At 47.8% G+C, this 16923-nt stretch overlaps 1 protein-coding gene across 1 annotated transcript; it reads left to right on the top strand.

Annotated features, from left to right (window-relative positions):
* On the top strand, positions 1-7585 carry LOC128116848 (cytochrome P450 2D20). The gene is made up of 10 exons (XM_052748462.1): positions 1-212; positions 3305-3543; positions 4311-4482; positions 4778-4930; positions 5010-5170; positions 5810-5986; positions 6172-6313; positions 6511-6698; positions 7097-7238; positions 7339-7585. The coding sequence occupies exons 2-10, from the start codon at positions 3355-3357 to the stop codon at positions 7515-7517; spliced, it is 1503 nt and encodes a 500-aa protein (XP_052604422.1). The 5' UTR covers positions 1-212; positions 3305-3354; the 3' UTR covers positions 7518-7585.
* Positions 7586-16923: the final 9338 nt, after the last annotated feature.

The raw sequence follows: 16923 nt of genomic DNA, 5'->3' as shown, positions 1-16923 counted from the left end.
TTACGTGGGGCGCAGCAGCTTGCTGGCTGGAGTGCTGTCTGCTGGCTAGCACTGTGCATTTTCTTCTCAAGGTTGCTGAGGCTCCCGGGGTCTTTCCACAGTGCGTGGGGAGCCCCTTCGTGCCCTTCCGGTGCGGCCGTCCCGGCCTGCGAGTCCGTGGTTCCAGCCTGCCTCCATTCTCCTGGTCTCCCCTTGGCCCTGAGTTTCCTTTGGTGAGTGGCAGCACCACGCTCTTGCAAAGGTTCTTTCTTGGATGAGCAGGCCTGGGCGAGGAAGGTTAGAAGGTGGGTGTGGACCTCGAGCTGGGGGATCCCGCTGCCCTGCTGCTTGCCTCCTACTTCAGCACACCCCCCACACACACACACACACCCTCCGCGGGCCTTTTGGATCACCCTCGCCTTACATTTCTTTAAATACCAAGTGCCCATCATCTTGAGCATTGGTTCTGTAGTTTGTGCTTCCATAGGTAACATCCTGTCATAATTGCCCACACTCCCGCTGTGGCCTCAAACTATGAGGAGTGAAGTAACCAGCCGGGTATGAAAGCTTTACCAACCCCAACCAACCCGGGGCCTTCCTTTGCCCAAACCAAGCTTTCCCAAAGCAACACTCTCAGAGTCACAGTCACCCCAGGGAGTCACATCACTCTTCCCAGGCCGACTTGGGTTTCCACTTAGCACCAAGCCTAGGGAAAGAAAGCAGGGACCCAAAATGGCCTTAGACTCACTGTTAGTCTTCACTTCAGTGAACCCAGACAGTTGAAGCCAGCGAAGGGAAATGGCAGGGAGGACAGAAACCAGGAGAGACATGCCCAGGACCCATGTGTCCTCTTCCGGTGGAGTCCAGAGGACAGTGATTAAGTATCTGTTGACATGTGTACAGAGAATTGGGAATCTGAGGGCACCGCTGGCCCCCGATGGCCAGGGACTCAAGTTCCAGCTTGCTCTTGTAGACATGACATATCACTACCACTGACCCCAACCTGGAAGTCACGCAGATCCAGACAGGACACATTTGTTCACATGGCTGAGGAGGCACGGATGGAGGATGAAACAGGGGGCACACAGGGCTAACAGGCAGGTGTTCAGCAGAGCATCCAGGTCATCTCAAGCAAGCTGGTGACAGACCAGGGAACCCTCTACAACATACAGGGTGTGACATCTCTCAGCTGCTCAGTCCCCGTGTCTCTCTGGACTCACTTAACCTGAAGCAGGAAAATCAGGCCTGAGTCGGTCCATGCCACCCTGGGGCTGGCGCCAGTCAGCAACATTGCTTCTCTTTCATGTCATACATGACACAGAGAAGAGGCAGGGACTGCTCAAGGGAGGGAATGTCCTGGTGCTAACCCCAGGGTTAACTGTCAGGTGTTCAGGTCTTACCCTGGGAGTATGCTGGGTCAGCCCAGGGGAAACTGTCTGTTTAAGGCCCTCAGGGACCAAGTCTCAGTTGTCTCCTACCCTCCACCCTGATGGGCTTGTGTTGGCTCCTGTACTGTGCAGCATTTCCTTTCAGGCCAGGGTGGAGCTAGAGGACGCTGTTGACTGTTGACCAATCCAGGGTGCCACCTGTTGGGCAGGACCAAGAGGAATAGACAGGAGCAAGAAGTGAGCCATGAGGACAGGGGCTTCAGGCCAGCAGCAAGCATGGAGTCCCCCACAGGCCCCGGTGACATAGACATGGCCAGAGAAAGGGGCGGCAGGGGCAGAAGAGGAGGAGGAGACCCAGGGGTCTGGTCCTTGCTGAGGTGCTGCATGGTGTGGACTCCATCTCCTCTCACTCAGCTCCTGCCCCCCTTCTGCCACACTGGAGGGGGCAGCAGAGAGCGCCCGCCTGGATTCCACTGGGACTTCTGAGCCTTTGATCTTCAGAGGTCTGGATCCCCACCAAGGACAGTGACTGCAATTTCACTGACCCTAGTGAGTGATGAGTTGACATGTGCAGTGTGCACAGCTGTGCCCAGAACACGGTGCCATGTGTTGAAAGGCTCAGGAGTCATGTTTCCATTTTCCTCATGGCTGCCCCTCCTAAACACAGGCCTCTGGGCATGAGGAGGACACTGCCTCCATATCTCCATGTGGAAGACGTTCGGGGAGAGATTGACCCGACAAGAAACAAAGGGTGAATAAAGGAAAGAGACCACCATGGGACAAGAACCTAACCCATCTATGGGCTCCAGGGACTGTCTGCCAGTTGTTGACAATGTCACAGGTTTCTTACACCCCACGTAAGAAGTGCCTGGTTCTGAATCTGGCCTTCCTGATCAATTCAGCAACCACCAACTTGTCACAAGACTCCACAAGCTGCAGCCACCTTCCTCCCAATACCCCTCATTCACCACAAAACCACTCAGTGGTACTTCCTGTCACAGACAGCTGAGGTGTCCTGCCGGGCCTGTAACTTCCTTGTGTCCTGACAACTAGGTGATCCTTGAGCCTCCAGGGCGGACTTACCCCAGGCTGTGGCATTGTCAACAAATCCCTCAAAACTCTGCCTGTGTGGCATGAGGAACGACACCCTTTCCGTCCCTATTATGATAACTGTAGACACAGGGCTCCACCCACCGAGAAACAAAAGGTGTGTAAAATTAGACACACTGGCCTCCATGAGAAAAGTACCTGGATGGACATCCTGCTGGCCTCCCCAGGATTCTCTGACAGTTTAGACCATTATTCGGCTTTCTCAGATCGCAGCTAAGAGGTCCCCAGGCTGTGAGTTTGGCCTTTCTCATAGTTGAATGACCTCACCCCTGTACTCATGGCTCCCGGGATGGAGCTGCCTTCCCACACTGCCTGTCACTCATCCTCATTGACTAGCTACACAAGCCACTTCAGTGGCCCTTGCCACACAGTGATAGTGCCTGCAGTGTCCGTCACACCTCATGTCCTAAAGCCAGGGGTTCCATGAACTCAATCCATTCTGAGACAATGTCCTCGGGCCCCCAGAGCTCTGCCTGTGTGGCATATCACTGACTGACTTCCCTATACGTTGTGATCCTGCACCTTGAGGCAGAGTCGACTGGTCATCTTCCCAGTGTGCTCACAGTGCCCAGGCATACACAACCACAGTGCATAGCTCCTTGTGGAGCAAGCGATGTTTCTCCCCTGGAGAAGCACCAGAGAAGAGGTGAAAGGGCAGGAACCTCTGAGGCAGACCTTCCCTCACCTGTTCTCACCCCTCCCTAAACACCCTGGCTGAACAGTCAATACAGCTACGTGCCTCAAGGCAGAGAACAAACTACAGCCTTATCCCCTTCATAAGGGATTAGGTGCCCAGTGTGTCCTTACAGTGTCTGTCCTGATCTCAGGTGTCTGGAGCAGGTGTTCCCCAAACAGTCTGGGAAGCAGTGGGGCAGCCATGGCACTGTTAATTGGAGATGGTCTGTGGTCTGTGGTCATATTCACGGTCGTCTTCCTACTTCTGGTGGACCTGATGTACCGACGAAAGTTCTGGACTGCCCGCTACCCTCCAGGCCCTGTGCCACTACCTGGGCTGGGCAACCTGCTGCAGGTGGACTTCCAGAACATGCCTTACAGTTTGTACAAGGTGAGACAGATGGTGGGGGAGGGGGGTAGAGGTCATGGTGCCCCTGAAGCCACAGGATTGACAGGAAGATGGTCTCCAAGAGGAGGAGGGCTGAGTAGTTTCCTTGTGGCACTTACTTCTGTGTCTGAGAACACTGTGGACATTCTAAGAGTACAGGCTCAATATGAAAAGGCCATGGAGGCAGGCTGGGAGTCTGGTTGAACAGGACAGAAGTCAGAAAGGCTCTAGGTCTCTTGTAATCCCCTCACTGGATGAGGTCTCAGGAACAGAGGGGAGGAGTCGGGTTCCAGTGTAGCCTGTCAGTCAGGAAAGAGAAGTGGGGAAATTGCTGTGTATGCTATAATCTCTTGCTGCTGTGTGGACTCAGGCCTCGCTGCCCATTTCAGGAACACGAATTTCTCTTGTATGATGGGATATGAAGTGGGGAAAGACTTTGCTCCTGCAAGGTCACCTCTGAATGACCATATCTACTATGAGAACTTTGCTGGATTTAGAAGAATGGATACCCCATTCACAAGGTCCCATACCTCAGACTAGAGATGTAGATCAGTGATAGAGCATTTGCTCAGCATAGGGCAGGACCAAGGTTCAATAATGTGTACCATCCAAATATGCTCATGTATGTGTGCTTGTGCTTGTGCACACACACACACACACACACACACACACACACACACACACACACACACACACAGACCTGTGTTGAACTTTGATCTTACAGTGTTTGGGAACCTCCACTTCCTAAGTGCTCTGTCCCTCTCCTTCAGCTTCGACAACGCTATGGTGACGTGTTCAGCCTGCAGATGGCCTGGAAGCCCGTGGTTGTGGTCAATGGACTGAAGGCGGTTCGGGAAGTGCTGGTGAACTGTGGAGAGGACACCTCTGACCGCCCTCCAATGCCCATCTATAATCACCTGGGCTATGGGCACAAATCTAAAGGCAAAGAGCTATCCTGGGGAGAAGGCAGAGAGGATAGGGCTTGAGGAGCCGTGGACAGAAGATGGACAGGACCTAATGGAGGGGATGTGTTGAGGCAATACAAGGGGAAGTCACTGGAATATAGGGTGGAGACACTACAGTGGCATGTGCTGCTATGTGACAGCAAATTGCTAGGACACTGGTGGCTGAGACTGACCTCAGGGAAATGTTGGGAGCAGAGGAGATGGCACAGACACATGTATCCTTGTTTACACATGGCACATGTATCCATGTTTATCCACGGATGTCCCTGCAGGTGTGGTGTTTGCCCCTTACGGACCCGAGTGGCGAGAGCAGCGGCGATTCTCTGTGTCCACCATGCGAGACTTCGGCCTGGGCAAGAAATCCCTGGAACAGTGGGTGACAGAGGAGGCTGGCCACCTCTGTGACGCCTTGGCCAAGGAGGCTGGTGGGTGAAAGGTGATATATAGAGGTGTGGGCAGACACTTATGAGCAATACCATGACTTCCTTGCATCTCTGTTTCTAGGACATCCCGTTAATCCCATCACCCTCCTGAATAAAGGTGTATGCAATGTGATTTCATCCCTCATCTATGCCCATCGCTTCGAGTATGAAGACCCTTTCTTAAACTGGCTGCTCAAAACATTACAGGAAAGTTTTGGAGAGGACTCTGGCTTCATTGCTGAGGTATGAGTCTCGGCAATGTGCATGGCCACCTCTGTGCTGTAAAATCAGAATAATTATGCATTCAGGGTGAACGAGGTATGGTCTTGTGTGATAGTCAAATGCAGGAGGAAAAGCCTAGACCTTGTTAAATCTCGGATAACAGGAGGGAAGGAGTGGACAGAGGTCAGGGGCTCTAGAATGGGACTAACTTCTGCCTCCTGTATACATGGAACCTGTACATCCTGTTAGATTTGCAGGGTAGAATAGTCATTTGGTTCACCTTGGGCTACAAGACAGCCTAGAGGCTGGATTTGAGGAAGAAGCAGGTTACGGGTGGGAACAAACAGACACTGAGTCCTTTGTGAAAGAGGCCAGGACCTGAGACTGGTCCAAATTTATCACTGAGCAGAAACAGCTTCCAGGGGCAGGAGATAGATGGTCACTGGGTAAAGGAACTTACCAAGTAAGCCTGGAGATCTGAGCTGGATCCCTGGGACCCATGTGGGAGATGGATTTTACTCTATAATAGTTCTATGACCACCAAACAGGAGCCATTGTGCACATGTCTGGGTGCAGATGCGCGCGTGCACGCGCACGCGCATACACACACAATTCTTCATTAGCAGTAAAAGCATCTAGACTGTTGTGTTTCTTTCCCAGGTGCTGAATGCTCTCCCGGTGCTTCTTCGCATCCCTGGACTGCCCGGCAAAGCCTTCCCCAAGCTGACGGCTTTCATAGACTCACTGGATAAGATGGTAATTGAGCACAAGACATCCTGGGACCCTGCCCAGCCTCCCCGAGACCTGACAGATGCCTTCCTGGCTGAGATGGAGAAGGTGAGGACAGCCATGGACATGGGGCCAGGGCCTTTGAGCAGAAGTGTTCTGTGAGTTGTGATACCAGATGGGTGGGGTTTATATGTCACCCATGGACCGAACAATTGGGGTGCATGAACACAATGGTAGATGGCTTTGGGGATTACTGCCTGTGTTTTTGAGCCTACCTTCTCTATCTGTCCCAGGCCAAGGGGAATCCTGAGAGCAGCTTCAATGATGGGAACCTGCGTGTGGTGGTGGCTGACATGTTCATGGCGGGGACAATTACCACCTCTACCACACTGTCCTGGGCCCTGCTGCTCATGATTCTGCACCCGGCTGTGCAGAGTGAGCCTGGCTGGGACTGGGAGGGAGCGTGAGGGAAGAAAGGTAAAAGTACTGGAGAAGCTGGGGGCTCCAGCATCATCTTGACCCAGACTCCCAGAAGTCTGATGGGAGTCTTAACTCGCCTATTCATCGAGTGGGAGAAGGTCAGGGAAGAGCCACCAAGGGACTGCTTCACTGAGGGGATGCTGTCCATCCAGGCCGCGTCCACCAGGAGATCGATGAAGTCATAGGGCAGGGGCGGCGTCCAGAGATGGCAGACCAGGCCCGCATGCCCTACACCAATGCTGTCATTCATGAGGTCCAGCGATTTGCAGACATTGTCCCAGTGAATATACCACACATGACATCCCGTGACATTGAAGTACAGGGCTTCCTCATCCCCAAGGTATGAATGGGGTTCCTTGTCCCAGGGTCACCACTAGGTAAACAAGGGCTACTAACACCAAGACACCACATCCTGGATTTGCACATGGTGATGGGACAAACCTGAGTGTGAGTATACAGCAGCCATTGCCCAGGATTCCCCAGGGAAGAGGGATGTCCAAGAAAATAAGCCACAAGGATTTGAGGGAGCATTACACAGACAGGCAGGTTTGATTTGGTTACCCATGAGAACTTTGTCATAGGGCCTTGACTGGTACCAGAAAAGGTACTGAGAGGCTCTGAAGTTGAGATGAATGAAAGAATCCAGTGTGTGGACTAAGAGGTTGTGCATGTGAATTGGAGACCAGGGTCATGTTAGCCATGTCCCAGTCCATGTTCACACCATGTGCTTCCCCCCAGGGAACGACCCTCATCCCCAACCTGTCCTCAGTGCTGAAGGATGAGACTGTCTGGGAGAAGCCCCTCCAGTTCCACCCTGAACACTTCCTGGATGCCCAGGGCCGCTTTGTGAAGCATGAGGCCTTCATGCCATTCTCAGCAGGTCCTGTGGGGTGCCTGGCTCCATGTCTCTTCCCAGGGGGCCTTGGAGGGTGGAGCATCCATCAGGCCCCAGACTGACTGAGCCGCTCTCCCACCCACAGGCCGCAGAGCATGCCTGGGGGAGCCTCTGGCCCGCATGGAGCTCTTCCTCTTCTTCACCTGCCTTCTGCAGCGCTTTAGCTTCTCGGTGCCTGATGGAGAGCCCCGGCCCAGCGACCGTGGCATCTATGCATTACCAGTTACCCCAATCCCCTATGACCTCTGTGCAGTCGTGCGCTAGAAAGAACAGCAGCTCCAACCTTCCCCCAAGCTTGTGATAATTGATGTCCAATAAACCCGTTCTGTGGCTGCCACTCTTTCCCAGTCCAACCCCCATCCTGTGTCAACTGTGTCCCAAGACAACAGTCTACAATCAGTCTTCCCCCTCTGCCTCAGACCTCCCCTATGATCAACTTTAATATTGTGAGAAAAGAGTTTACTGAGCCAAGAGCAGTGGCACAGGCCTGAAGAATATCATGAAGGAGGCCAAGGCAAGAAGATTGCAAGTTCAAGGTCAGCCGGGGCTATATGGCCTGGACTTCTTAATGAGACCCTTTATGTAAAGGGGTTGTGTAGTTACGAAGCTGTGATGCAGGAAGGAGGAGGGAATGAAAGGAGGGAGGTAGGAAATTTGACACACTATAGGAAGAGAGGTCGCTGTGCTGGTGTTCAGTGATTGACCCTAGATCACACGGAAAGACCCATCAACAGCCACTGAGTGGGTGACCAACCACAGACAGACATCAAGACTCAATGGTTCTCAGAGGAAATGCGAATGGCTTGTGATGGAATTCAGCACGATTCTTTTTTTTGGTGACAGATGTTGGCATAGGTCCCCAAGACCCTGAAGTGCCACAAATGGTTAAGAGGTCTCTCAGGCTAGACAAGCTGCTGTCCTCACAGCTCAGGCTTGCTGCAGGGAAAGGATGCAGGAGAAAATCTGGGTTGGCAAAAGGTGACTGGTCAGAATCCTGCAGGATGGGAAGGATCCAGCTGTTCTGTCTGGGCTATCTCTCCAGACTGAGGAGAGTGTTCCCGGCAAGCACATGGGACAGATATATTGGGTGTTACTCACTAGGAAAGTTCAAGAATCTTGGGGCTTGAATATTTTGGGGTGTAGTGGCACCAGGTAGAACATGGAGGCCTGAATACCATTTAAGGCTTCTCTTATTCTCCATATAATCTTAGGAAAGACTGCAGCGTCCAAAGTCCCTGACCTCTGTGGCATGCTTTGAGACACAGCTGTGTGGGCACTCTGTTTTTGTTTTCCTTTTGGAAAAAAGAAAATGTCCTCCCTCTGACTCTCTTTCTAGGAATGTCAGGGAAGATCCCCATATAACATCAGTAGTCAGACATTGGCTTTTGGAACATACAGAACCAAACACTCACCAAGCTCGGGTAACTTTACTTCACAGTCCTACCTCATCGCTGGCATCTCCTCTTCTTCCCTCCACCCCCCTGATTTTGATTGTGTATGCATGGGTATTTGCTTGCATGTGTGCAGTTCCCCAAGAGGACAGAAGAGTACTTGGGATCTCCTGGGACCTGAGTTGCAGTTAGTTGTACACATCCTGTGGTTGCTAGGAATGAAGCCTGGATCCTCAGGAAGAGAAGCCAGTGCTTTTCACTGTAGAACAATCTCTACAGCCTTCCTCTTGCCCCTGTTTGATGATGTAGGAAGGTCTTACTCTAGCCTGAGGCAATGTTCTACAGCCCCTATTCTCTGACATGTGTGACATGTCAGATGAGTGACTTTCCAGTGTCCCTGGGAGCAGGGGTTCATTGACATTGGTGCCCCATATTCACAGTCCTTAGCCTAACATAACCAGTTAGCTCCCACATCTTGATGCCCTCCAGTGAGTAAGCTCCTGGGTAGGGAAGAAGAGACAGGAAACTGAGGTAAACCTTCCTAGACTGCTCCACCCCCTCCTGACATGCAGACTACAGAGAAAACACAGGAGGTCAACTCAAGACATAAGACAAAGGACAGCCTTCTTTCTTTTTGGGGACCAGATACCAGGTTGCAGTAAGAGGTCTCCTTCCTGATCCTAGGTGGCTGCTTTGGTTGATGTGAGATGTGACCAGAAAGACCTAGAAGCAGTGACGTACCCGTGAGGTAGCAGACTGGAGATGAACTGTGGCTTGTGGTCATATCCATGGCCATCTTCCTTTACTGGTGGAGCTGATGCATTGTTGCAAGTTCTGGACTTGCAGCTACAAGCCAGACCCTGTGCCAGTACTGGGCCTGAACTTGTAGAACATGTGGTATAGCTTGTTCACACACAGAGAGAGGTGGTAATTAAGGGGAACAGAGATCACAGCACCTCTAGCAGCACACAATGGTGCTGAAGCCACAGGATGGACAGGGAGCTGAGCCCCTAAGTAGCAGACTTAGCTGCTTCCTGGTGACAGGCTCTGTGGGGTCTGAGGATACTTTGTACATCTTAGTGCAAAGTGTGATGGAAAGATCAGGAAATGGGGCAGGACATGGCAGCTGATTTGGCATCTGGTAACACAGGGCAGAGTTATTGAGACTCAGGTCTCCTCTGATCCCACTAATGGATGAGGTTGTGAGGATGTGGAAGATGGATCAGGGTCTATTGGAGCATTTTAGTCAAGAAAGCAAGTGGAGAGAGGTGCTGTGTGGTCTTGACCTCACTGCCTGTCTCAAGAACCTGACTTCATTTGTCCATGGTAGGATGCTAAGTAGCCCAATGACAATTCTGGTTGTTTTTTTTTTTTTCAGCTTTCTCAGGACTCTGACGAAATTAAGGCATCACACTGGATGTCATTAAGGTTGGAATATTCTTTGGGCTTCTAACCAGCTCCCAAATAAAGACAGAGAGTGTAACGAGTATTATGAATCTGGAGGGAAAGGTATCCTGACTGTCTGGGGAGTCGGGCTATACCCTGAGCTGCTAGGACAGCTCTGGTGCCTGGAGCTGTAACGGGACAGCTCTGCTCTGCAGGGAAACGTATTCTGACTGTTTGGGGAGTCAGGCTATACCTGTAGCTGGGGTGCAATGGCAGATGGTCTCCCCAGACCATATAGCAATCCTGCTCCTATCCTGGAGTGCTGCTACAGATGAGCTTTACTCAACCCCTTAAATGGGGCTTTGCAGCAGAGCTTTGCTTCGTCTCCAGCCCAAGGTGTTGTTTCTTTTGCTTCACTCTGCAGAAGGGGAAACCCCTGCATGAATGTAGCAATCTCCTCTGGCTCTGTGGAAAAGGTGTCACTTCTTCTACTCCACCTTGCTCAGTCCCCTAAGGACCGTCTCAGAAAGGGTCTTCTGTTCTGCTCTGCCTTACTAGCTCCCCTAAGCGAATGTCTCTGCAAGGTCTTTTTCTGCTCAGTCCACTAAGGGACATCTTAGCAAAATTCTTCACTGCACAGATGAATAAAGTTCTTTACTCAAGACTCTTTTGAGAAAGAGATTTATTTGGGAAGGAGGAGTCCAGCAGATTGGCTGCCTCTACCAGGATGGGAAAGGACAGCTGACAACTGAACAGGCAGTGTGGTTTATATAGGGTTTTCTAGTGGCGGAGTTTCTCTGTTCAGAGTTTCTCTGTTCAGAGTTTTTCTGTTCAGGGATTGGTTAGTTTTCCTGCTTAAGAATTGATTAATTTCATATGTCAGGGGCAACGATTGTTCCAATTTCCGAGCCAAACTGTGTTTCTTTGTCCAGGAATAAATATTCAGCTTTTAGGAATTGACAGTTTATCACAAGTAAAACAAAGTGCAGATGGGTGGAATATAGAGCCAAAAGGACAGAGAGAAAAAATAAAGCCATGTGTGGCTAATATAGCAAGGAGTTTATGGGGACATGATTAACTACAGCAATGGAATACTCAGATTAACATCATCCAATCTCAGAAACAAACCATAAAATAAGAAATGCTTCTGAGAGAAATGTCAAAAATACTATCAGCCGGGCGGTGGTGGCTCACGCCTTTAATCCCAGCCCTCGGGAGGCAGAGACAGGCGGATCTCTCTGAGTTCGAGGCCAGCCTGGGCTACCAAGTGAGTTCCAGGAAAGGCGCAAAGCTACACAGAGAAACCCTGTCTCGAAAAACCAAAAAAAAAAAAAAAAAAAAAAAAAAGATACTATCAAAGATAGTCACAGACCATTGAAGCTGTACATCAGCAGGGCACCACAGCTGTTGGTAAAGGTACTATCAGCTCTGCCTTTAAAATGACTGACTGATAAAGCTGTTTGGGTGGTACAATGGCCTTTGACAACAGAAAAGTTACAGGCCTTAGAATAGCTGGTACAGGAGAAGTTAAATGCTCAAAATATTGAAGAATCAACCAGTCCTTGGAATTCTATATTTGTTACTTAAAAGAAATCTGTCAAATGGAGAATAGTAACAGATCTAAGAGCTATTAATAAGGTGATTCAGCCAATGAGCTCTTTACAGTTTGGAATTCCCCTGACTTCTCCATTACTCAGTATGGCCTATTGTAGTTATTGATTGAAACGGCTATTTTTTCAATATACCTTTACAAGAAAAGGATAGAGAAAAAAATTGGCTTCACAATGCCTACTTATAATAATCCTCAGCCTGTTAAGAGATATCAATGGAAGGTTCTATCACAATGGGTGTTAAACAGCCCCACCCTGTGGCCATATTTTGTTAGGCAGCCATTGAAAATAATTCATGTACAATTTCCACAGTCTACAATTTACCATTATATGGATGATATTTTACTAGCTGATTCAAATGTTAGAGAAAATTTTCGAAGAGTAAAGAAAAATTTGCCTTGTTTGGGGATACAAATTGCTTCTGAAAAAATACAAAGAGGAGATTCTATTAATTACTTAGGACATAAAATAGGTTTACAAGCCAGACAGTGGTGGTGCATGCCTTTAATTCTAGCACTCAGGAGGCAGAGGCAGGTAGATCTCTGTGAGTTTGAGGCCAGCCTGATCTACAGAGTGAGATCCAGGACAGGCACCAAAACTACACAGAGAAACCCTGTCTTGAAAAAAAATAGGTTTACAAAAAATTCAACCCCAAAAGGGACAAATCTGGAAAGATCAATTGCAGACTGCTAATGACTTTCAAAAATTGTTGAGAGACATTGCCTATCTATGGCCCACTATTGGAGTAACATATCAAGAACTGAGTAATGTGTTTCAAATTTTAAAATGTGACAAGGACTTAAATTGTCTAAGAGAATTATCAGCTGAAGCTGAGAGAGAATCGGCTTTGGTGGGAAAGAAATTACAGGATGCTCATGTACATCATTTGGATCCAGAGTTTGAGTGCATTCTGGTTATTTTACCCTCTATTCATTCCCCCACAGGAATTTTAAAGCAGAGGGAAAATACTATCTTAGAGTGGACATTTTTACCACACAAACAGAGCAAAAAATTAAAGACATATGTGGAAAGGATTCTCAGTTAATTATAAAAGGAAAATTAAGACTTTGTCAATTGACAGGAATGAACCCAGCAGAAATTATAGTACCTTTTACTAATGATGAAATTGCTTCATTATGGACAGAAAATGAAAACTGACAAAGAGCTTGCAGTAATCTTTTGGGAGAGATAAGTAACAATTATCCAAAAAGCAAGAGATTTCAGTTTATTTTAGAAAAAAAACTAATTGGATTTTACCTCATATATTAAAAGGTACCCCAATTTCTGGAGCCTCTACATCTTATACTGATGCAAGTAATTCAGGAAAGGCAGGTTATAAGTCAGATTCAAAGCCCTTATGGTTCAGTGCAGAAATAAGAATTATATGTTATTCTTTGATTTTTCAGAAACTCTTAATATAATTAGTGCCTCTCAATATACAGAAAGAGTTGTCTTACATATTGAAATGACTAAACTTATTCCTGATAAGTCTGTATTAGCTTTTTACAATTACAGGAATTAGTCAGGAAAAGGAATCATCCCATATATATAACACATATCGGATTCCATATGGGTCTGCCAGGACCTCTAGCACAAGGTAATGATGAAATTGATCAATTATTCATACGAAAAAACATCATGTCAATAGCAAGGTCTTAAAAAGGAATTTTCCTTCACTTGGCAACAAGTGAAAGAAATTATAAGAAAATGTCCTACTTGTTTCTTGTATAACCAAACTCCACTACCTGCAGGAAGTAACCCAAAGGGTACTCAAAGACATGAAATTTGGCAGATGGACATGTTTCATTTTGCAGAATTTGAAAATTTAAATGTGTATACCATACCATAGATATATATTCCAAGATTTCAATGGGCAACTGCTTTGAGTTCTGAAAAAGCTGATTCTATAATTACACATCTGTTAGAAGTAATGGCCATTATGGGGATACCTGTACAAATTAAGTCTGACAATACTCCAGCATATGTGTCTAGTAAAATGAAACCATTTTTTGCATATTATAGCACAAGGCATATTACAGTTATACCTCACAACCCAACAGGACAAGCAGTTACAGAAAGGTCTAACTGAACTTTAAAAGAAATGATTAATAAACAGAAGGGAGTAACAAAAACACCCAGAGATAGAGTACAATGTTTATTAACTTTAAATATCTTAAATGCTAATGAAAAAGGGACAACCGCTGCAGAGAGACATTGGACAATAAAAAAAAACACTTAATGCATTAAATCAACCTATCTATTTTTAAAATATATTAAAACTCAGAATGGAAACCAGGCTATGTGTTATGCTGGGGGAGAGGTTTTGCTTTTGTTTCCACAGGAGAAGAAAACTGAATACCATCAAGATTGATAAAGAATAGATTTGAGCAGGAGAGCCTTCCTGATGAGGAGAGGGGATAGCTAAGAGCTAAATTGGCCTGATGGTAGAGTATATTTCCAACAGGATGAAGTTTCATAAATCTTCCTAAATATTTGTTTTTGTTGTTCTTTACAACTGTGAAAGGCAAATGGTCTTTTTTGTAGTCCCAATTTAATTAAAATTTAAAGCTGACTTTAGGGTAGAAGCATGGCTCTCTCCTCTAAACCCAAGCATATTTGTTAAAGTAAAATCCAAAATCTCTGTCTCATGTCAGAAAAGCCACCTGATATGGGACAGAAGAAAATCAAAATGTAGGGATTATTCTATTGCCAAGTCTCATAATCCTTTGGTTTTATTTTAATTATTTAAAACTTTACATATACATAAATATTAACTCTGTTTTTAAGACTATTCTGTATATGACATTTTAAATGTTTAAGTTTTCAGCAGTGAACCTTAACCAGTCACAACAGTGACCTTTGACATCTCTAATAGAATATGGGGCCCCACAACGATCATTGTATAGGAACTGTGGTAATGTCACTAAGGGGACAAGCACCAACTTATTTGTTGAGACAATGTCTCAGTCAACTTGGAGCCCACTCATGAGCTAGACTGGCTGGCCAGCAACTGAGCACCTCCCTTTTCTGCCTCCCTAGCACTGGGATTGAAGAAGTGGTTGGCGAGTCCAGATCTCCGGAATGAATGCATGTCCTCATGCTTAACTGCAAGCGCCACACTGTGAGAGTCACGGCCCTGCCCTCAAATACGGGCTCTTTTTGATGCTGTTCTATATATAATAATGCTTGTCATTCAGTTCTCACATGGTTCCAGATACTTCATTGTTAGATGAAGAAAAAAACATGTGGTTTTCTTGTGTTGACTTTGTATCTTTGCTGAATTTGTTTGATGTTCTCATACGGTATTGTGAAACCTCCCTGTTTCCTCCATGCACAATTATACAATCTATGATCAATGATCAATGGGACACATCATCTCAATTGAACTGTGGCCTTGTGTCTCACAGACAAGCTCATACTTCTGCTACACTCAGAACCAAGAGCCTCCGCTGTGTCCACCATATTCCATTTGAGCTCAGGTTCTCAGGAGACTGATGACCTTTCCCCAGCTGCATAGGAAACAGTGACACCTGGAACCTGATTCAGTGGCTGCTTGGCTGTGCCCCAACCCCCACCCCCTTGAACTCTGTTCTTTGTTACCGGAAGTCATGAGCCTATCTTGGTTCCAGAACAGTTTCAGCCCACTGACAACTACTTCTACAACTTGGTAAGTTGGAATTAAGATTAATTCAGTGTGATGATCTAGCTCAGCATCTCCTTAGTTTTCACTGTGGGAAAAGCAGCACTGACCTAGGAATTATATATGAGATGGATTCTCAATATTTTACATATGTCATCTGAAGCATAGGTTATGTGGTTTGTAATTCAATACGTAACATCCCATAACATCATGAGGAGTGAAGGAACTATCTGGGTATGAAAACTTAATCAACCCCAACCAACCTGAGGCCTTCCTTTGCCCAAACCAAGCATTCCCAAAGCAACACTTCAAAGTCACAGTCATCCCAGGGAGTCACATCACTCTTCCCAAGCTGACTGGCTTTGCACTTCCCACCAAGACTAGGGAAAGAAAGCAGGGACCCAGAATGGCTCTTGGACTCACTGGTGGTCTTCACTTCAGTGAACCCAGACAGTTGACGCCAGCAAAAGAAAATGGCAGGCAGGACAGAAACCAGGAGAGACATGCCCAGGTCCTTTCTATTTGTCCTCCTCCAGTGGAGTCCAAAGGACAGTGATCAAGTATCTGTTGACATGTGTGCAGAGAATTGTGAACTGGGAGCACCCCTGAACCCTGATGACCAGGGACAGAGTTCCAGCTTGCTCTTATAGACATGGCAGACCTGTGCAGCTGACATGAATACCAAGACCCCAGTGCCCCTGGAAGTCACATTGATCCAGACAGGACACATTTGTTCACATGGCTGAGGAGGCACGGATGGAGGATGAAACAGGGGGCAAATATTGGTGGCAAGCAGATGTTTACCAGAACATCCGGGTCATACTCCAGAACTGGTGACAGACCAGGGCCATTACAACATACACTGTCGGTGCACTTAGATCACAGGGGCTCACTTACTCTGAAGCAGTAATCAGGACTGAGTTGGCCCATGCCACACTGCACATCTGTAACCAGTCAGCACCATTGCTACTCTTCCATGATTTCATACATGACACACAGATCAGAGGAGGAGACTTGAAGAGAGGCAGAATGTGGGACAACTAACATCCAGGTTTAATCATCAGACTTCAGAAGTTATGCACAAAGGATCCTGGAGCAAACCAGGAGGAAGCCACCAGCCTGAGCCAATCAGTGACCAGAGCACAGCTGTCTCTATCCCCCACTCCTGACCGTGACCCATGCTGCTGTCCTGACTCCCATTGAGGGCCCCCATCAAGAGAAGTTGGAACTAGAGAAAGACCCTTGTCTGTGCCCCAACCTAGGGTGCCATATTACCCTAACTGGGTTGGGCAGGGCCAAGAGCTATGGACAAGAACAGCAAAAACAGACTTGGGGGCTTCAGGCCAGCAACAAGCATGGAGTCCCCCAAAGGCCCCGGTGACATACATGTGGGAAGAGAAGGGCATGGCAGGGGCAGCAGAGAGGAGGAGACCCAGGGTCTGGTCCTTGCTGAGGTGCTGCATGGTGTGGACTCCATCTCCTCTCACTCAGCTCCTGCCTCCCTTCTGCCACACTGGAGGGGGCAGCAGAGAGCGCCCGCCTGGATTCTAATGGGACTTCTGAGCCTTTGGTCTTCAGAGGTCTGGATCCCCAGCAAGGACAGGGACTGCACCCACACTGACCCTAGGGAGTGATGAACTGAC

This window comes from Peromyscus californicus, unplaced genomic scaffold (genome assembly GCF_007827085.1).
Source record: "Peromyscus californicus insignis strain IS unplaced genomic scaffold, ASM782708v3 Scaffold_20__1_contigs__length_68692818, whole genome shotgun sequence".
In the NCBI taxonomy this organism is placed as follows: Eukaryota; Metazoa; Chordata; class Mammalia; order Rodentia; family Cricetidae; genus Peromyscus; species Peromyscus californicus.
The sequence above is the reverse complement of the archived record's forward strand: the minus strand, read 5'-3'. Positions and strand labels throughout refer to the sequence as shown.

Excerpts from the sequence above, each read along its gene's own strand:
- LOC128116848 (XM_052748462.1), top strand. The coding sequence starts at position 3,355 with ATGGCACTGTTAATTGGAGATGGTCTGTGGTCTGTGGTCATATTCACG. Across the intron at positions 4,483-4,777 it reads CTATGGGCACAAATCTAAAG|GTGTGGTGTTTGCCCCTTAC; the intron begins GCAAAGAGCTAT and ends ATGTCCCTGCAG. Across the intron at positions 7,239-7,338 it reads CTTCATGCCATTCTCAGCAG|GCCGCAGAGCATGCCTGGGG; the intron begins GTCCTGTGGGGT and ends TCCCACCCACAG.